We start from the raw sequence: 18841 nt of genomic DNA on the forward strand, positions 1-18841 counted from the left end.
CTGTAAGAGTGAATTAGTGGCAAGTTATTCCTGCTCTTACCGAAAGGGCAGCTTACCATCTGACAGATGCATATAAAAGATCATGTGGAGCTGCTTTTCATGAATTATTTTACTTCCAAACGGTCAAACTGAATTCGGGCGACAAGAATATTGAAACATTTTGGGACAAAGAAAATATATCTGCCTACCAGCCCCACTAAAGCTCACAAGTCAACATGTAACATTGTGTTTGTTTAATCTGTACAAAAACCCGACCAAGAAATAGTGCACATAATCACTTGGTAACAGTTGATGATAAAACAAGGTTGACTGTGTGGGGGGGGGGACGCCAAATAGTCGACTACGTGATCAAAGGATCCAATCTCACAGCGGAATCGTCACAGTGACGGAAAATGTGGTAAACCAGCAAAGGATGATTTATAACAAACAACATGGTTGTTTTTAAATCAAAGAATAGGCCTACATTTTGTAATCTGAGGACTAAAATAAGAAAGTAGCACAGTCAGAGTGCTCTGTATATTTGTTCATTTTCTAAAATCTACTGGCGTAGAAACAGCTGCCTGTGGCTTGCTTCTCTCTTTCTCCTGTTGTTTCTCTTCTGTCTGTGCACAATGAGGGAAATGGATTTAGGACCGAAAGTTGTACTTACAACCAGGAAAAGCAAGCAGGACCAGAAACCGTGTCTCTATGTCTGTGGATCTCCACTACCTGTCAGTAGGATGCAACTACACACAAACACACACCTAACCAACAGGGCTGTAGGTTATTCTGAAACAACAGCTACGTTATATTAACAGCAATCTTGGCCAATAATTAGTTTTGACTATTTTTCTATTTATACATAAAGCTCAAAAGAGCAGAACAAAAACAGACATGATTTGACGATCAGATGATTGTAGGCAAGAGTTGACCAATCATACTCGACTATGTACGGTGTATAAGTCGGAGACCCCCCTAGTCGACTGATATGAAACAGAAAACATCCTTTATACAGAGCCAGGCTCAGAGTTCAGTGCAGTCTCGGATGAGTTTGGGGAGAGAGTTCCAGAGGGAGGGCGCAGATATGGAGAAGGCTCTGTCACCCCACGTCCGGTGCTTGGTCCTATGTGGGATGGATAGGAGATTGGCATCAGAGGAGCGGCGCCGACAGGTCGGTGAGGTAGGAGGGGGCCTAATTATGGAGGGCTTTGTGAGTGAGGAGAAGGATTTTGTAGTGGATCCATTGTGGGACGGGGAGCCAGTGGAGGTTCTGGAGAACAGGGGTGATGTGATCACGGGAGTGGGTGAGCAGGCGAGCAGCAGAGTTCTGGATGTACTGGAGTTTATTTAGGATTTTTACATTATTTGCCATAAAGAATACTATTGCAATAGTCAATTCTGGAGGTGATGAAGGCGTGGATCAAAGTTTCAGCAGCAGATGAGAAGAGTGATGGGTGGAGACGGGCAATGTTTTTTAAGTGAAAGAAGGAAGTTTGGCTCATTTGTTTGACGTGATGTTCAAAGGAGAGGTTACTGTCAAACATGACTCCCAGGTTGCGGAAACACGGTCTGGAACAACATCTTTGGCTTCATTGTGGGTGTAAGATCTGTGTTCAAAGCTCCGGGTCCCGTGGCCGCAGGAAATTCAGGATTCAATGAGTTAAAGTTTAACAATATTTAATGGCAAAGATAATACTCATGTAGCGTTCACGATCGTGGGTCCAGAAAGGAGAAACTCTCCACAGACGGACTGCAGCTCCCAAGGAGCAACAGACCGGGGCCGTCTCGAGTCCTCCAGACCAGTAGAACCATGTCTCCCCAGAACAAATGCTCGGTCGTTAGTATGGTCATGCAAATGAATTCACACCTAAAGGTTAGTTCCATTGGTCAGTTCAAAGGATGCCGCAGTTCTGTTCGCTAAGCCAATTGATAAGCTGGCGAGGTCAAAGCTCACACTTCCGGTCAAGGACAGGAAGTTCCCCTTCAGAATAAAACCTACTATCCTGCCTTCAGAATAAAAGCAACACATTAGGTTTCAATCGGCATCCATTTTAACTATTGTCTAAACAATAAAACATTCATTCATTCTCATGCATCATACAGTTAATCATTACATTTGTCATTAAAACAGAATAATAAAACAGTGATCCTCTCTTATGTTTCATAATACATTCCTCCAGAATATTCCTCATAATATCCCAAATTAATTATCATATCTTTCTTTATGTATTAATTTAAAACATAAACTTCTTATTAACATGTGCAAGTGCATACAAAATCCACTACAACCCAACATGGGGCACAAACCAATACAAAATAAACAGCTCGATAGAGTCAGAGCTATAAGTCCTTAAATTGAGGAAATTGTTCACATAAAACGTTCTGTTATTAAAGATTGTATGAGGCGTTGGTCTGAGCACCACAACAGAGCTTCAGTATCTATAAACCAACACATTAGTCTGCCCTTAAGGGTTGTTAGCTCTTAGTTAGCTCATACCAGATATGATATGATATGATATTGAGCAAATAAGTGTATGTCGAACTATTCCTTGAAGTTGCACATTTAATAGCCCGATCGATGCCCACCAACCCCGGCTTTGGTGACATGTACGAACATAAATCATGCAAACAAGTGCGCATCAGATCTTTAAGAAACCTGATCAGTGTCGAATCCTCTGAAGGACAAAAACACAGAGCGTGACAAAACAGTTATTAAACCAAGAGCAAGCGAGACGATCTCCAGACCGAGCAGCAGGGAAAGGGGAGACGTGACCATGGAGGGGTGACAGAGCGAGACGCCAAAATGAAGAAATGCAGAGATGAGAGGATAGAGAAATAGAGGGCCTGCCACACCTGACAGAGGGTAGAGAGGGGGGAAAAGAGGACAATTCAAACCGGATAAATAGATCAGACTGGCTTCTGTTTGTGCGGTTTGACAGTGAAAGGTAATTTTATTGTTTTACATTTTAAAAAAGGCTGCTCAAATTGTGACAAATTCACCAGGTTATATCAAATATTACCGCAGTTTAGATTTCAACCTGTTGTAAAATGTCGAGGACAAGTTTCGCTTTTGAATGATCATGGTCTAACTGTGCAAACACAGGTGGAAAAAGTTCATCTGTCACATTTTGAATACGATTTTAATATTGCAAACAAAACAAAAACTTAAACCTGAGGCCATTAAAACACATCATTATTATAATTCCTTCTCTGTACTTGGACAGAGAGAGTTGGATTTTAAGCCGCCTGGGTGAAGACAATAATAATAATAATGAACAGACTGACAAGCAATATTTAATGTCAATCAGTATGACATCCTTGTTGTGTTTTTTCCTGCCATTATCACGTAACGGCAGGTAAATATGGTGGTTTGGCTTGGACATTAAATTCTGTCCTCGGCCTTTGGAAGCCAATTGAGCACTTTGTCCGGTTCAAGTAACTAAACAATCAACACAAAAGACTAAAATTATATTTTAAAAAGCTCACCGGCTGCATATGTCTCTACACAGCTTTCAAAAAAGCGTATTTCCCCTGCTCATTTCCTAACAATCCAGCAAGTGATGATAAAGCCGGAAGTAGGAAACAGCAGGGCCTCGTGGGAAGCTGTCCTTCCAGCCTGCCTGTCCTCAGGGGACAGAGGAGGGGAAATACTATCAACGACACCTGTTTGGAGCAGCGGTGGTTATCAGATAAGACAACATTGTACACTCCACTTGTAAATCAATCAAGGTCACCTTGTGCTCTATCTGCCTCTGTGTTATAGTGTAATCATCATGAACACTTCAGCAGCTGCAGCCTTAGGGTATAAAGTTATCAGAATCTGACATACTAAGTTAAATATGTGTTTTACTCTACAGTGATTTGACTCTTCTTGTGATTACTATTAACAGCCAAAGCTCTGACCTTGATGGCGCCTCCATCTCTTCTAGTTCGCTGTCTAACAGCACCACTTGCTGGTCCACACCGTTACACGATTATCTTAAATGAAAGCCACAGCATGTGGATTGCATCCCAGTGGCGTTTACGAAGCGAGATAACAAAACAAGATGTTATTTCCATCATCCCCTCTAGACAGTGGTCGAAGAAGTATACAGGTCCTTTACTTTAGTTAAAGCAACAAAACCGCAACGTAAACTTTGACTGCATTCAAAATGGTACTTAAAAAGTAGGATTAGTCAGTATGTCAGTCAGTATTGCCCTGAATAAAGTTTGATTTCAATAAAAAAATATTATTGGATAACTTGTTTGTATTTGTAAAGTAGGTAGTATTAAGAGTACAATATGTCACACTTCAGTAGTATAGTATGTAGTATAGCAGAGGTATAAAGTAGCACAAGGTGGTTGAACCGACACTGAGGGGCATAAACAGGCTGAGGGTAATTGACGCGCTAGCATTGCTTAGAGTTGAGTTAAATAAAAAAAGTTAAACATCTGCGTCTTTGTCTTTGATGGAATAGCTTCAACGACAGCATACCACAAATGAAAATGTCAAAGATTCCAGATAATAGGGTTACATACTTTCATGGCACGTCAGTGTGGAAAGAGATATTTATTTGTTCAAATTGTGATGCAACATTAAAAATGTTGGGTAAGATAAGACTATATAGTTTTGAATGATGTGTTTACTTTTGCAACAGATGTATTATATATGTTTTTGGTGTTGTGTGTAGAGAGAAAAGAGGGCCCTAATTTCAGAAGTTGTAGTTGAGCAATTGCAAAAAACTGTAAAAGATATTCATATTGTAAAAGTTCAGAGAATCTCGAGCTGCCTGGTGCTTGGAAGAAGAAGCTCTGAAGCCAGAGATATATAATAATCATTATTTAATCATTACAAACAAGAGTCATCTGTATACATACATGGTCCAGGCCCGGACGTGCTCACATGGCTTCGCTTCCACAGTCTCCTGACGTAGCCAGCAGTTTCTGTCTGGCGTCACCACGTAAGAGACCAAATTCACGTCTTACAATTAGTTTTATTCGCAGTTCATTCGCTGAGCTAAGCTCCCATTGGTTAGTGGAGGTATTCATGCAAATACCTTTCAGAGACACAGCATGCTACGCTGACCAGCGAATAAGACATAAGGTTCACACCTGAGGGTTAGTTCCATCGGCCGCTTCAAAGAATGCCTCAAATCGATAAGCTAGCGGGGTCAAAGCTCACACTTCCGGTAAAAGACAGGAAGTTCCCCTTCAGAATAAAACCCTATTATCCTGCCTTCAGAATAAAAGCAACATCTCAGGTTTCAATCGGCATCCCTTTTAACTATTGTCTAAACAATAAAACATCCATATATTCTCCTGCATCATACAATAAATCATTACATTTGTCATTAACAAACAGAATAATAAAACAGTGATCCTCTCTTATGCTTCATAATACATTCCTCAGAATATTCCTCAAATTAATTATCATAACTTTCTTTATGTATTAATTTAAAACATAACCTCTCTTATCTACATGTGCACGTGTATATAAAATCCACTACAACTCAACAATATTAAATACATCCAACAGACATAATTTAAGAGATGAAATAATCTTTATTATGTGAGAAATCAGATTTTTCAAAAAGAAATAGTTTAATTGAATTAAAAAATCATTCAAACAAATCCAGAGTCTATGAATATGCAAATATTGGTAATTTCATAAGTTCAACTGCTGGACAGAAGATGTCTTTCACTTCGCAGTAAACTCACTGTGAGTTACAATACCCATACTACCATACATTTTTTTAATGTCCCAATGTCCCAATACATAGTATGTCAAATGCCGTTTGACAGAAACACCAGGATGTCTGACTCCATCCGGTTGCATTATGTAGTGTGCAAGCCAGCAAGCTGTTGTGGCCACAATCCTTTGTGCAGTAGATATTTAAGGAAGAGCTTAAAGTACAGGGTGTCATATTATGAGGAAGAAGTATGTCCCAAATCAATGAATTGCAAACTACACGCAACAGTAGGCACTTTGTAAGGGCAGCTGCAGTATGTATTTAAAGTCAAAAGAAAAAGAATGTGACTTGTGCAGCAGCTTCGACGTTTGTGTACTGTAGTTGTGTAAGTTGACAAGGAGCTTGCTCTACGTACACACATTCAACTCAGATTTAAGTTGAGCACAGACAAACTTCTTCAGACACTGAAGAAGTTTGTCTGTGTCAAACCCATCATTCTGCACAGTGAAGCTCAAACATAATAGTAATGATAAGCAACATGTTGAGTGGACTGAAAGGGAAATATCAGACAGTTGTTAGGCTGATATCTGGAACAAAAAGATCGGACACATTTTATGCAATTAAACAACATCCTTTACCCTTTAATAGTATGATGTTATTAGTATGCTTACATTGTTAAATGTAACTAACATTCTGCCTCATGACAAGTCTTTTATCCCTGAATTGGTTGGGAGCAGCTCTCACCGCCCCACCCTGGGTAACACCTGCACTGAAACTCAGACTTCATGAACTTTACCGCGCGTGTTCTCATCTGTCCTAAAACTCTGTAGTTCTGCCGTCTGTTTGGTTGCTTCTCAGACACCACCTTCCACTCGGCAGGGTCCAGGTGGAGGTAGACCCTTGAGGTGGGGCTCCTCCGCTGGCATCTTCCATGAGAGGAACAAATGGTCTGGCTGCAAAGGATGGCCGCCGCTGTCACGTTCACCAGGTAAGGACCCATAGTCTCGTCAATGTAGGATTTGATAGTATTACAAGCGGCCTAAAAGAAGGAAAGAAGCAAGACTCGCCAATTAAGCATTTCCACTCAAGGCCTCTGTCTTAAAGACAAAAAGTCACTACTTTAGCGCAGTGATGATGCCAGCAATGTTACTTATTTCAGTTCTGAAAAGGGCTGAATATGGGCCAGAACGCGTGCAAAAAAAAGATTCCCAAGAAGTGAGATATCACATTTTATGATTTAGCCTTGAAAAGAAATGAAAAGAATAAACTATATATGTGTGTTCCATGTTTAAAGGTGCATATATTGCCATTAGTGCCATTGGATGGGATTTGAACAATTCAAACACATAATAAGAATAAAGTAATACACAGTTTCAAAAGTTTAAAAGAAACAGTTAAAACAATCTCCAAAACATATTGGTACAATGTAATTGACTACAATGGATCAAGTTGCTGTTCTCGTATATAAATTGTCTAACTGTAAGAATGTACACACCATCAAAATTAAAACATGTCGTACAGCTCCAGTACACTAAGCTTTATGTTAATGTCGTTTTTTGTGTCTATCTTGCCCTTGACGAAACAACTTCACCATCACTTTTTCAGAACAGTTTTTACAAAATACTCTTTATCAATAAAGAGATTTACGCGAGAAATATACACCATCGTGAACACAAAATGTAAGCAGGTATTGGAACGACCTATCTGAGGGGATAAGGCTTGCAAAATCACTTCTTAAAACCCATTTTTATAGAACTGCTTTTAAGTGATGTTGTCCTTTTATGCAGTTCTTTGGTTCCCCTATTTTAGTTTGTCTGTTCTGCTTTATTTTGTATTTTTCTATTCCTCTATTGTGTTCATTGCCTATATGGCATGGTCTCCTTTGCCTCCTGTATTTCTGAAATGTTTACTTGTATTGACGTTATGTTTTGCCTTGCTTCTATGTAGAGCACTTTGTAAACCCTGTTTTTAAAGGTGCTATATAAATAAAGTTATTATTATTATTATTGAAACCTACTGTGTGCATGGTTTCTGTATCAGAACCAAAAAGTGAAGATCAGATCACCTTGACAACCATCCAATCGACCACGGTAACAGGTCAATTACCTGAGACTTGGAGAAGGCAAGGTCGCCCCAAAGCACCACCCCGGCAGATCCTAAAGCAGCACTCTCTCCGATGGTGTAGACCAGGTGCTCCTGCAGGAGAACAAAACAAGAGGTTACGCAGAACGTTCAGACCAAGTCACGACAACCCCAAACGTGCACGGAGTTCAAACATCTGCCACTTGCCTGAGAGAGGAAATCTAACGTGTACGTGTAAACGATGCGAGCATACGGGAACATGGCCGGTGTTGATGAGGTCAGCCGAGCTCTCATGGCCTCCATGATGCGGTGATGGGTGTAGAGGAGCACTTCTCTGTCGAGGTGTCGCATCTCGAGGCTCAGGTAGATGTCAGGATAAAGAGCAGAAGAGACGTTCCACAACCACGACAGCTCGTCGTTCCTCTTTAACTCCACAGGAGGACACTCCCCCGTGTAGTTTGTGCTTTTTTCGCTGAAGTAGTTGTAGCAGTTGGGAAAACCATAATAACCCCACAGCCCATTTGGTCTCTCTTGCTGGCCGAGGTTCAGTGTTTCCTCCATGAACTTCCTCCCACCGCCCTCAAACTCCACCCGAGCTGCAGCCTCTAACTGCGCAGGGCTCCAGTCTGGATGCCTGGACCTCACTAGTCCTCTCGATTCCACCTGGTACACCTGCTTACTGTCCCAGTTTCTCTCCCATGCAGGTCTCCAGCTCTCCCAGTCCACCACTGCCAGACCCTGAAAATCCTTGTCAGGGATACAGGTGTGGATATTTTCAGAGGCCACTCTGAGGTGTTCATCAAGACTGGCGTTCTGCGGCACCCCGCCATTGATAGCGACTGCTTGACCGGTGTACCTGGGATACAGGCCGAGCTTATCAGAGTAAAAGATGGTTATGTTTTCGCCCATAAAGGTCTGGTTCTCGTTCTGGGCAATGCTGAACGTGCCCAAGTCGAGGTCCACGCCATATTGAGAGAGACAGCTGGCGGTAGGAGCATTCCACACGGTTACGAAAGGCACCTGGGAAAGAGGGGGTGTTACAAACTGCAGCCCTGAAACGAGGCTGATCAGGAAAAAGAAAAGCGGCACCTCATGATGAAATGAACTCATCCCTGCAGAAAAACAAAACACAGCGCTGCTGAAATCCAGTAGCACAGACACACCCAGTAGCTTTGTGTCGGGACCTGTAACTCTGTTGTTCTGTTCATGTCAGTCAAATCAGTGAGCATGATTTTTTATTTACTTTCTGTTGACATCTTAAGTGTACCATTATTTGTGACTTCGGTGAAACTATTTGGGCTAACTAAGCAAACTAATTGTTTGTGTTATATTAACGTAGGTAATTTGTATCAATTTCATCTTCACATTCTGGTCATAAACTGGTCATACAACCATTGACTGTGTCATAACACATGAATAAAGCTTAAATCGTTGTGGTCTGCTGTCACTTTGTGTGTGTCTTTACAGCAATATAATAGAGGATGTTTCAAAATTGTTCACTTTCAAACATTTTTGGTTTAACGTTGTGAGGCAACTGATGTTTGTAAGATAGAAACTCAAAGCACATTAGTTGTTGTTGTCGTGGTTGTTTAAAAATATTGAGAAGTCACCAAGAAATTCAGCTTTTAACTTAACATGGTTTCCCAGCTACATGGAACTAAACGAATAGACTATAATGTTGTATTACACAATGATTATGGACAAAATTAACTTGCCTTACCTGTTGATTTCGTTTTGCAAGAGTACTTTGTGGTTTGGACGTTAAGGTAAACTCAACTCGCAGTCTCATGATCTGAATGACACATGAAAAAGGGGAAGTAACAAAAGTGAGCGCTTTCAACCAACCAATCAGAAGCTAGCAAATGTTTTCAAGGAGCCAATCAAAAGTGTGCACAGAATATCTGACAGCCAATTATAGAAGTTATGCAGAATGTTTTAAGGAACCGATTTAAAGTCACAGGCAAATTAAAAGTCTGAACAGAGTCTGAACACAGAGTTGTTTTAAAAAATAAATAATAATAAACTGAAAATAAAGGGTTTACTGAAGAGACTTGACCAGGAAAGACAATATAATTCCACTCTAAATAGCTGTCAAGCCAGCCATAATGAACTCTTCCTCCTGCCAATTTAAATGTGAGCCTTGCTTAACTCTTAAAAGCAGTAAAAATAACTCTTGGCTTAACAGCACCCTACAATTACATGGGGAGGGGGTATGAGGCAGCAGCCTGCAAAACGTGTCCCTCCCTGAGGCCTAGCTGACTTTGCCTTAGTGGACAATCATGACATGTTTTCCACCCAGATGCTTGTCTTTTATTGACTGCAAACAGCAGAGCCAAAATACCTCTGTTAACTGAAAAACAAATTCAAGTCAAGGATGGATTTTAAAATGCTATTACTTGTCTATAAAGCACAAAATGGTATACATCTATGAAGCATCCAGATCACCTGGGTATCAAGCAGCGTTCCCGGTATCAAAACCAAGCAAGCTTTTACTTCCAATGCTCAACATCTGTAGAACATGCTTCCTGAATACCTGAGGTCTGATACAACTGTCGTCATATTTAAATCAGGGCTTAAAACTCTGGCTTTTTTAAATTATAAATTATACATAGTTTTAATCTGCAAATGTTAGCTTTCTTAAAAAGCAATTTCTTCCTAATGTTAAACAACTAATTTGCTCGTCCTCATTTTCTGTTTGTTTTCATTGCCTTATGAATGCAATGTTCATGGTTTCTTAAAGTATTATGTTCAATATATGTGTTCACCTCTGTAAAGCACATTAAGTTATATTGTCTATGAACAGCGCTCTGTATTTAAAATTGCCTTGCCTTTAAAGTGTACTCTCCCCTCATCATTGTGTAATGTAAATCTGAAAAGAAATTACAGTACACAGGGAGATTAACAAAGAAATTTATTGACTGGGACAAAAGCCAAAGAGGCAGTTGTGGAATTGAAATTGTGGAACATACAAAGTGTCAGTATTTGCTTTATACAGTCTAATGTAAAATAGCTTCTGCAATACAAAAAATACAGTTTTAAGAGAAAACTAGTAGTCATGTTTTGGACACAAATATAAGAAAATATCATACAAATCACAGAAAAATACATTCAAATAAATAGTAATACTGTAATTGCCTCCAGAAAAACATCAGATGTCAGAGGTCATGTTGAAAAACGATAATGCACTTAAAATCCATTGTGCTATTACCAGACTTAAGTGCATCAAATGTCCTCTCCATGAGAAACATGGAATTTGACACGTTGGGAAACCGAGAGGAAACTGAGAGCAAAATGTAAACAAGGTCATTTCCAGCGAGCCCTCCTTTGTTTAAAAAAAGATTAAATGTTCTAAACAAATATAACTTTGCAATTCCCACAGTGTTTATTTTACAATTTCACTTTGTGTCATCCATTTTACAGCAATTGACATTTAAAAAGGACAATCCTCACGTATTTATCTTGTATGCTCCAGTATTTAGACATAAAACGCAGCCATATCTAGAGTATTTATGGTGCATTAACAGAGGAGCAGAGAGATGATCAGGAAGATTACACATTGCATTGCCGACGCCGTGATTTGAGACGCCGTCCCCCTTTGGTGTAGAGGGTCTGTCTGATCGCAGCCCTCTCCCTGATAGCCGCTGTAGCACTGGCACTGAAACTGGATTTGAAAACGTCTCTTCTCTCCTTCACCGAGCTTACCGAAGACCGTCAGCTTACCGCGCTGCGTGGTGATAGAGTGGCTGACAGGGTTCAGATGCAGGTAAACATCACTGTCTGGATTTTTGCGCAGACAACGGCCGTGAGAACCACACAATGTCTGGCTGCAGAGCTCTGCTGCCGTGGAGACGTTGAGGAGATATTGACTCAGCGAACCCCGCAGATACGAGTCCAGCTCAGAGCAGCTGTTCTGGACAGGACAAAAACAAAATAAACAGTCATCACTCACTTAAGTCAAGAAATCAACTTTCTGTGTAACATTCAATGGTGGAAGAAGTATTCAAAGCCCTCTCTTAGAAAGCCGGTTTAACTTTAAAGTAAAAAATCATCAATGGGCCGCTGGTACCATGATTTACCATGGCAACAGGTAAACAAAAGGCAGAGCCTCCATTTTAATCCAGTGGACGTAGAAATATGAATGCATGTGGATTTATCTTGCCTGTGTAATGGAAAAAATACTGCACTTATAATTGTTGCAGGTTTGAATATCATATCATACTATATTCAATATAATCATGTTGTGTTTGGGCTGGTAAGAACCTTTTGGGGCCTCTATTTTGTGAAACTCCCTAACACTCATTAAACTTTCTGAGAAATCGCATGAGTTATGGGTATCACCCTATTAACACATTCTTGTCTCAAATTCCCCCCCCTCCACCCATCTGCTTCCTTCCTCTGTCTTATCTGCCTGCTATAACCTTCAACTCATGAATAGGCCTTCGAAGAGCCGTCGTACCCTCCCTAAGACAGCAGTCTCTCTCCCTAATTGCCATAATACAGCAGTCATCTCTCCCTCCGCCCTTACACACTCACTAACTGTGCATGTTCGTGTGCTACCCGACCCATTGGAAGGAAGAGTATATAACTGAGCCCTTTACCAATGTGCATTTGTACTTCTCTGCTGAAAGTTCATCATCCTGCAGATGTGTTCATTCATGCAAAAATAAATACTCAGAAGCTTAAAGGTTGTTTGTTGGATCTCATTATTTTAAGCATCTCATCCGAAGCTTGTGAATAGGAGTTACAAATAATTCCACCACACCTGAGTCAGAGCAGGGACATATGTCATAAGGTTAATACAATTGGATTCAGTATTGTCCATTAATTCAACATTTCCTTAATGGATGATGAATTGGTGTAATCTGCATTAGGCTGTAGCCTACTTTACACTTTAAATATATATTTGTCCAGGTTTAATCAGACGGGGACCAAACTAAATTAAAAAACATTGGAGATCTAAAAAAATGTATATAAAATCAAAGACAAAGACAGATTACAATCTGATCTAGTAATAATGTGACGATATAGTTTAAAATATAGTGGAATTCATGTTCGACATCTATTTGGATCTAGGCTCAAAACTTCAAGAAAGGTTGTAAATTTAAACAGTCACTGAAATCCTGCTAAAACCCGTTCTGGCTATACTCAGCCAGCCTATTTAAAAGTTCTATTCTGCAGCTGCACCACAATCCTGCTCACTCAGAGATATTAACTCCAATATTACAGGAATTATATTCCATCAGTGACAGCTGATATCAACTTTGTGCACAGTTACAGCTTCATACATTTATATAAAAGATGGATGGAAATGTATATATTTTTAATATTAAAAGATAAGGATGACCCTGGTGAAGCACCGCTGAAAAACATAACATGGGTATATTATCATAAAAAGTAGAAAGTGAATGGGAGATATGCTGCAACAACTTGTTCTTCCTAACTGGCGGATTTTATGGTCATCTGGCAGCCTAAATGTGACTGAAAAAACAAACATAACTCCTGTGTATCTGAAAACATCCATGTGACTCAAGATACTTCCTTTGAACTGGAGCCCTGAGGAATAATTATTAGTTATCAGATGACGCATCACTGACAGAAGCAGGAGAGTCACAACTTGGCAGATGATGATGTTTATGGTCAAATATGTAAGTAGTGTCTGAGTGGATATTGTGTTTGTTTTATAATTAGCGTGTGGATGCTTACTCTGCTGCTTGCATACGCTGCATCTCCCCACATGATGATCCCAGCTGCTCCCAAAGCCACGCTCTCCCCGATGGTGGAGACAAGGTCAGTCTGTAAAAGACAATACAGCACTTCAAACCCTATCACATTTCCCCTCATACGTTTCTAAGACTGAACAGCAACAATACACTGTTCAGTGTCACTACCAAAGGGTCAAGATGTTAGAGGGGCATAAGCTACTGTGTGTGAAGCGCTGCATCAGCTCTTATCTGTTCATTCTTCCATAAGGAAACGGTCAATAGGGTGTTAGCGAGATTTTCAACTTGACCAACACCCTTCCTGCGTACTCAACATAAATGAGAGGTATTTGGGTGTCTGTCTGTCTGGGTGCCGATAAGGAAAAGCAAAGCTATAACTCCATGCAGCATGCACTGATCAGAGCGAGCAAGAGCATGTATTGAATGCTACAGCTACATTGTCACGGAGAGTTACACTTCCTAAATATTATCAGAAATCATTATCATACATGACCGAACCTGTACATAAACACATTTGTCATTTTAAACTTCATCAGAATGGTAATGAAATAAAAAATGTTTTAAAGTTTGAGGAAAAGAAACCAAATTCAGGACTGTCAGTATTTCTAAAGTTAGATTATCACCTCTGTCAGCTGTTCCAGCGAGTTGGTGTAGGTGGGCCGGGTGTACACAAAGACAGGACGTGCCAACCCATCGCCTGATGAAGCCAGACGCATCCCCTCCTTCACTCGGTTACGGACAAACTGACGTCCAGAGTCTGAGGAACGCAGCACAGTGGCCATGTAGATGGAGGGGAAGAGGGCCGTGCTCTCAGTCCACAACCATTTTAGCTGCTCGTTGCGGGCCACCTCCACATCAGGACAGCGGCCCGTATAGTTCTCCAAAGTGCGCCTGTAGTCGTGGTTGTAGCAGTCGGGGAACAGGTAGAACCCCCAAAGCTGGTTAGGCCTCAGGTTTTTGGCGTTCCTCAGTGTCTCCAGCATGAACTTCCTTGCAGACATCTCAAACTCCTGCTGGGCCACTTTTCCCACCTGCTCCGGAGGCCATGTGGGGTTCTTCTGACGCACCAACTCACGAGAATGTCTGCGGTACACATCTTTGGTTTCCCAGTTACGTATCCAGAGTGGGCGCCACTCCTCCCAGTCAATAACGGCCAGACCCTTGGCCCCTGGTTCCCTTATGTACTTCTGCACTCCCTCTGGCATCTTCTCCAGGTGCTTGGCAAGACTGGCCACCTGTGGCAGCCCCCCGTTCATTGCCGTTTCATCTGATTTAAAGTAGGGGTACAAGCCTAAGCGGTCCCCATAGAAGATGGTGAGGTTCTGCCTAACAAAGCCCTCATTGGGAGAGGCCACAATCTGGAAAAGATCCAGCTGAAAGCGAATACCATGCCGCGGGCCACAGTCCTCAGTAGGGGCATTCCAAGCGAGGAGCAGAGGCTTTTGTGAATACAGTGGCCATCTCGTGGGTTTCAGTCCTAAGGCACAGATGTGGTCCCATAGCAGCACAATCAGCAGCAGTACTTTCCAGTCAGGCAGAGTCCAGGACAACATGTCTTCAGATGTGAATTGACAAATAGGACTGTCGCTGTCTGCTCTACAAGTTTCAGAGGAAATGGAAATTTAGTCTCTTCAAATAAGTGGCAGTCATTACATTCTTTCATTAAGTTAGCTACTCAAAAGGCTACTTAAAGTCTTTATTGGCGATGCTTTAAAGAAAGTCAAACTTCCTTTATATAGTTATTATATGTGCGGATTCCTAATGCTCTCCCAACTCCATCTGTTATAAATACTATAAGCTGGCTTCCATTTAAGTAAAGTTCTGGTATTTATTTTAGCAATGAATGACGCCAAATCAACAGCAAAGTGAATCAGTCTCACAGCAGCTGGACAACTTACCTTTGCAAGCAAACTGAGGAAGCATTCCAAAAAAACCAGAAGCCTGCGACTTCAAGCCGCGTTTTTTTGTGTGTGTGTCGCCTCAAAAGAAATTGGACAAATTCAAAATGAACATTGCTTTTAAGTAAGAAAACTACGGCGAGGTGAATTTACAAAGGCACCAGCAGTAGGTCGGTATCTTACAACGTCTGCTGTCTGTCGGCGAAGTGAAGAGAAGTTGCCCCCCTGCGATGTTGTCAGTTGCAACTCTGTTGCTTGCGCGAGCCAAACCACTTTCAGGATGTTCCATTCATGTCCAGAAAAAGGGGAGTGGGGGGTGTGGCGAAACCAACCGGACATCCCAGCCGCTCGGTTAGCGTGACTTGTGTTACAGCCACATGCTTCTTTACCTGAACTCGACTCTTAACCTCAGGTAACAGAACCTGCGCTTTGATTTATTACTTATTATTTATTATGCTGTGTTTTGTTTTCACGCGGCGGCGCGAATAGATCTTTCCCAGAAGTCCGCAGCCGACGCCGTGAAACGGATATAGTGTAAAGAGCAATGTCCAGACTCATAGAAGGTCACAGCGGGCCATTAGCCACATCCCTAAAAATAAGAGCATGCCCACCAATGACCACTGTGTTCCCGTGACCTTTCTGCTACGTTATAATCAGATATAGCTTATGAATACGACGACATTTACTGTGTGAAAACGTTATACTAGTTTAAAAAACACGAGGAGTATTGTATCGCTTTAAAGCAAAAGGAGTTGTTCTAAGTGTTGCAATGTGTTCACTAGGATCCTATTGTTTATAATAAGCAGATGATTAAAAAAGGTTTTCAGTAGGCTTTTACTGCACTCTTCGTTTATGTAATAGCTGTATTTACTTTGTGATTTACTTTTGTTCATTTTTGCAGGAGACTAGCACCACCTTGGCTCAGACTTGGGAGAAGTATTCATATATTCTACTTAAGGTAGGAATTAGGATTGTTGTAGCAATACCACACACATACTTCATCGCAAGTATAAGTCTTGCCTTCAAAAAGTACAGAAGTATCAAAAGTAAAAGGCTATAATCATTATGGAGCAGCATTTTAAGGTTGTAGCTGGGCAAGGCATCACATTTGAGCTACTTTTTAAATGCGGTTTGGTTGTTTCAGCTATAACAAGATTATAGGTTTTATCAGAAAAACATCTAAATATGCAAAGTAATTATAATTTTCAAATAAATATAATACTGTTCATGTGCTTTTGAAACAAAGTAAGGCTCTGGTATGAAATAGAATAAACATTAGGACTTGGGGAAATATACTTGAATGAATGTAATTACTTATGTTACACCAGTGAAATGCATACATACATTACAACGTCACTTCACGGTGTAATAGTTATTCATAATGGGTCCTCTTTTCGATATTTTAAAAGTACAATTCTGAATACAGCATGTGTTACTTAACATGCTTCTTTAACATTTCCGTGTTGCTACTTGAGTGAAGTGATTTTAATGTTTTTTCCACCAATTCTCAGAGCACACTTCAGACAGTGGGCACAGGGCATCTGGTATGCAGATGTCTCTGCTGCCCGAGGCATGCGATGACAGCCACTGGCAATGGCTCAATGAAGTAACCAAGTACCACATGCCATCCTGTTGCCAAGAACAGCAGATAAGACGGTGCAGAGCCGGGGTTAGACGTGAGGGATGGTGACCATGGGAGAAGAGGGTAGTGGTCTCGCTTTGACACATCAGTTTTCACCCTTTGTGTAAATTGGAATAAGGAAATCTGAGTGTGGAGAGCTGTCAAAAGTGTTTCTCAGTAACGGTGTTACTCTGAAAATCAGACTTAATCTTTGTGGATATTCGTGAGCTGAAGGATCCCTGAGCACATGATTGTGGGGCGAGGTCACGGCCTGGAAGGGAGATGCTTTCCTGTCACACCCCGTTCCGCTGTTTGTTTTCCGAGCTTTGCTGACTCACGTCCCCATGTTACTCTCTCTGTGTGTCTAAGGAAAATGTAGAGCATGAACAATCCGTGTGAATGAAGAGGGGAGGGAAAGGAACAACGGCATGGCTTTGGTTTCCCTCATCTCAGCTTGCCTTTGACCTCTGCCTCCTGAACGTTACATCAGCAGAACTCAGAGAGCATCAGGAAGCAAAACACAATGGCAGGGAAACTGGAAGCACGCCCTGCCACCTTCACTTTAGGCCCCAAACACTTAATGCTTTGCGATGCATTTGGGTCATCGTGGGAATTGGTAAACTGGGATATAAGACATTTCTTTGGTTTGAATTTAATAAAGGTTTATTACCTCGTTGACCTGATTCCACTGACCAAAAACAAGATGTATGTGAGGAAAAGTAGCTAAGTGAACTATGAGGCTCTAAAATGCATACTGGTATTCCACTGTACCATACGTCATTATATCTTTCAGCAACTCACAAGCACCGTGTGATCACATTATTCCTCAGTAACATGATCCAACTGTGAATAGAGATAAAAAAAACATCTACATTGCTTTTACTTCAAACCGCTGCAGTATGTTTCGTGATTGCTGAGAAAACAAGATATCTTTTTTATTGTTTATATTTCAAACCATGTTTTACATATTTTTAAAGGCTGCTGATCATTTATAATGATTATATCTCCCAGCCACAGTCACATGGACAATGTATCCCTTTAATAAAACACCCTGTATACATCAACGAACACACTGTCATATTCATTTAGTCTTTTTTTGTGAAAGGGGTTCTTTCTTATAATACAAGCTGTACTTTTAGAAAACTATCAGAGACCAGTGGAGAGGAAGCACATCAAAGGGACTGTCCTCTGACCTTAAAACACACCCAACTACATTCCACACAATTACAGACACAAGAGAATGAATGCAAAGGAAGCCCTGCCCCATCTATCGTGTGGATTGGTCAGCTATGCTGAAATGTGTTTACATTGCTTTGAAAGTTTCACATTCTGCCAGCTGGAAACGGAAGACTTAGCTGGATACGGTTGGAGTCTTTCAGCGTGTCCGTCAATCTTGTTCTGTCATACATTGTATGACAACATGAGCACATCTAAACTAATTTGAGTTAGTACAGGTATAGATGCCTGCTGCCATCTTGAGGTGGGATACCTTACATGTTGTGGAAATGGAAATGTATTGCAATTATCTCCATCTTTGCATTATAACTAGGTATAAATAAATCAAACATAGCAGCCGTACAGCTCAGCGAGGAAATTCAAGAAGGCAATGAGGAAAAGCTAAAAATAAGACTGGAGATATCAGGGTTATAATTACAGCAGTCATAAGTGCAGGAATTGCTGACTACATTTTTTAAAAGTGACCACTTGACTGAATGCAATCTCAACGTGTCCATTCATTTCCAGCAAACTGAAATTATTGCACAGAGCACACAGTGAGTTTTCATGAAAAGATTGATACCACTTTCATATCTGTGCATTAAATATGAACAGCTCGCTCAGCATGAAGACTGTAAACATGTTGTGTGGGTCTGC

At 40.9% G+C, this 18841-nt stretch overlaps 2 protein-coding genes and 1 long non-coding RNA gene across 6 annotated transcripts; 1 reads left to right on the plus strand and 2 right to left on the minus strand.

The window, feature by feature from the left end:
• Positions 1 to 5508: 5508 nt before the first annotated feature.
• hyal1 (hyaluronidase 1) lies at positions 5509 to 9541 on the minus strand. 2 transcript variants are annotated; one of them, XM_034533597.1, is made up of 4 exons: positions 9451 to 9541; positions 7938 to 8842; positions 7755 to 7844; positions 5509 to 6687 (listed from the first exon to the last, which is right to left on the minus strand). In XM_034533597.1, the coding sequence occupies exons 2-4, from the start codon at positions 8838 to 8840 to the stop codon at positions 6361 to 6363; spliced, it is 1320 nt and encodes a 439-aa protein (XP_034389488.1). In that variant the 5' UTR covers positions 8841 to 8842; positions 9451 to 9541; the 3' UTR covers positions 5509 to 6360. The 2 variants fall into 2 exon arrangements, with proteins under 2 accessions (XP_034389488.1, XP_034389489.1); XM_034533598.1 differs by having other exon boundaries at positions 5511 to 6687; positions 7938 to 8750; positions 9451 to 9535.
• A 1085-nt stretch (positions 9542 to 10626) lies between these two features.
• Positions 10627 to 15865, minus strand: hyal2a (hyaluronidase 2a). Of its 2 annotated transcripts, XM_034533857.1 has the most exons (5): positions 15532 to 15864; positions 15349 to 15429; positions 14074 to 15046; positions 13434 to 13523; positions 10627 to 11640 (listed from the first exon to the last, which is right to left on the minus strand). In XM_034533857.1, the coding sequence occupies exons 3-5, from the start codon at positions 15001 to 15003 to the stop codon at positions 11248 to 11250; spliced, it is 1413 nt and encodes a 470-aa protein (XP_034389748.1). In that variant the 5' UTR covers positions 15004 to 15046; positions 15349 to 15429; positions 15532 to 15864; the 3' UTR covers positions 10627 to 11247. The 2 variants fall into 2 exon arrangements, with proteins under 2 accessions (XP_034389748.1, XP_034389749.1); XM_034533858.1 differs by lacking the exon at positions 15349 to 15429 and having other exon boundaries at positions 15532 to 15865.
• LOC117731474 lies at positions 15660 to 18029 on the plus strand. Of its 2 annotated transcripts, none has more exons than XR_004609533.1 (3): positions 15660 to 15760; positions 16250 to 16306; positions 16860 to 18029. It is a non-coding gene; the product is annotated as an uncharacterized LOC117731474 (long non-coding RNA). The 2 variants fall into 2 exon arrangements; XR_004609534.1 differs by having other exon boundaries at positions 17339 to 18029.
• The last annotated feature ends 812 nt before the right edge of the window (positions 18030 to 18841 follow it).

This window comes from Cyclopterus lumpus, chromosome 5 (assembly GCF_009769545.1).
Source record: "Cyclopterus lumpus isolate fCycLum1 chromosome 5, fCycLum1.pri, whole genome shotgun sequence".
NCBI classification, from domain to species: Eukaryota; Metazoa; Chordata; class Actinopteri; order Perciformes; family Cyclopteridae; genus Cyclopterus; species Cyclopterus lumpus.

Bases quoted from the DNA above. Each gene is read 5' to 3' on its own strand.
- hyal1 (XM_034533597.1), bottom strand. From the start codon at position 8,840: ATGAGTTCATTTCATCATGAGGTGCCGCTTTTCTTTTTCCTGATCAGC. The intron at 7,845-7,937 runs GCAAGTGGCAGA...GTTCTCCTGCAG, and splicing joins CGTTAGATTTCCTCTCTCAG to GAGCACCTGGTCTACACCAT. The intron at 6,688-7,754 runs GTAATTGACCTG...TCCTTCTTTTAG, and splicing joins TTGCCTTCTCCAAGTCTCAG to GCCGCTTGTAATACTATCAA.
- hyal2a (XM_034533858.1), bottom strand. From the start codon at position 15,003: ATGTTGTCCTGGACTCTGCCTGACTGGAAAGTACTGCTGCTGATTGTG. The intron at 13,524-14,073 runs GTGATAATCTAA...TGTCTTTTACAG, and splicing joins CGCTGGAACAGCTGACAGAG to ACTGACCTTGTCTCCACCAT. The intron at 11,641-13,433 runs GTAAGCATCCAC...TGTCCTGTCCAG, and splicing joins CAGCGTATGCAAGCAGCAGA to AACAGCTGCTCTGAGCTGGA.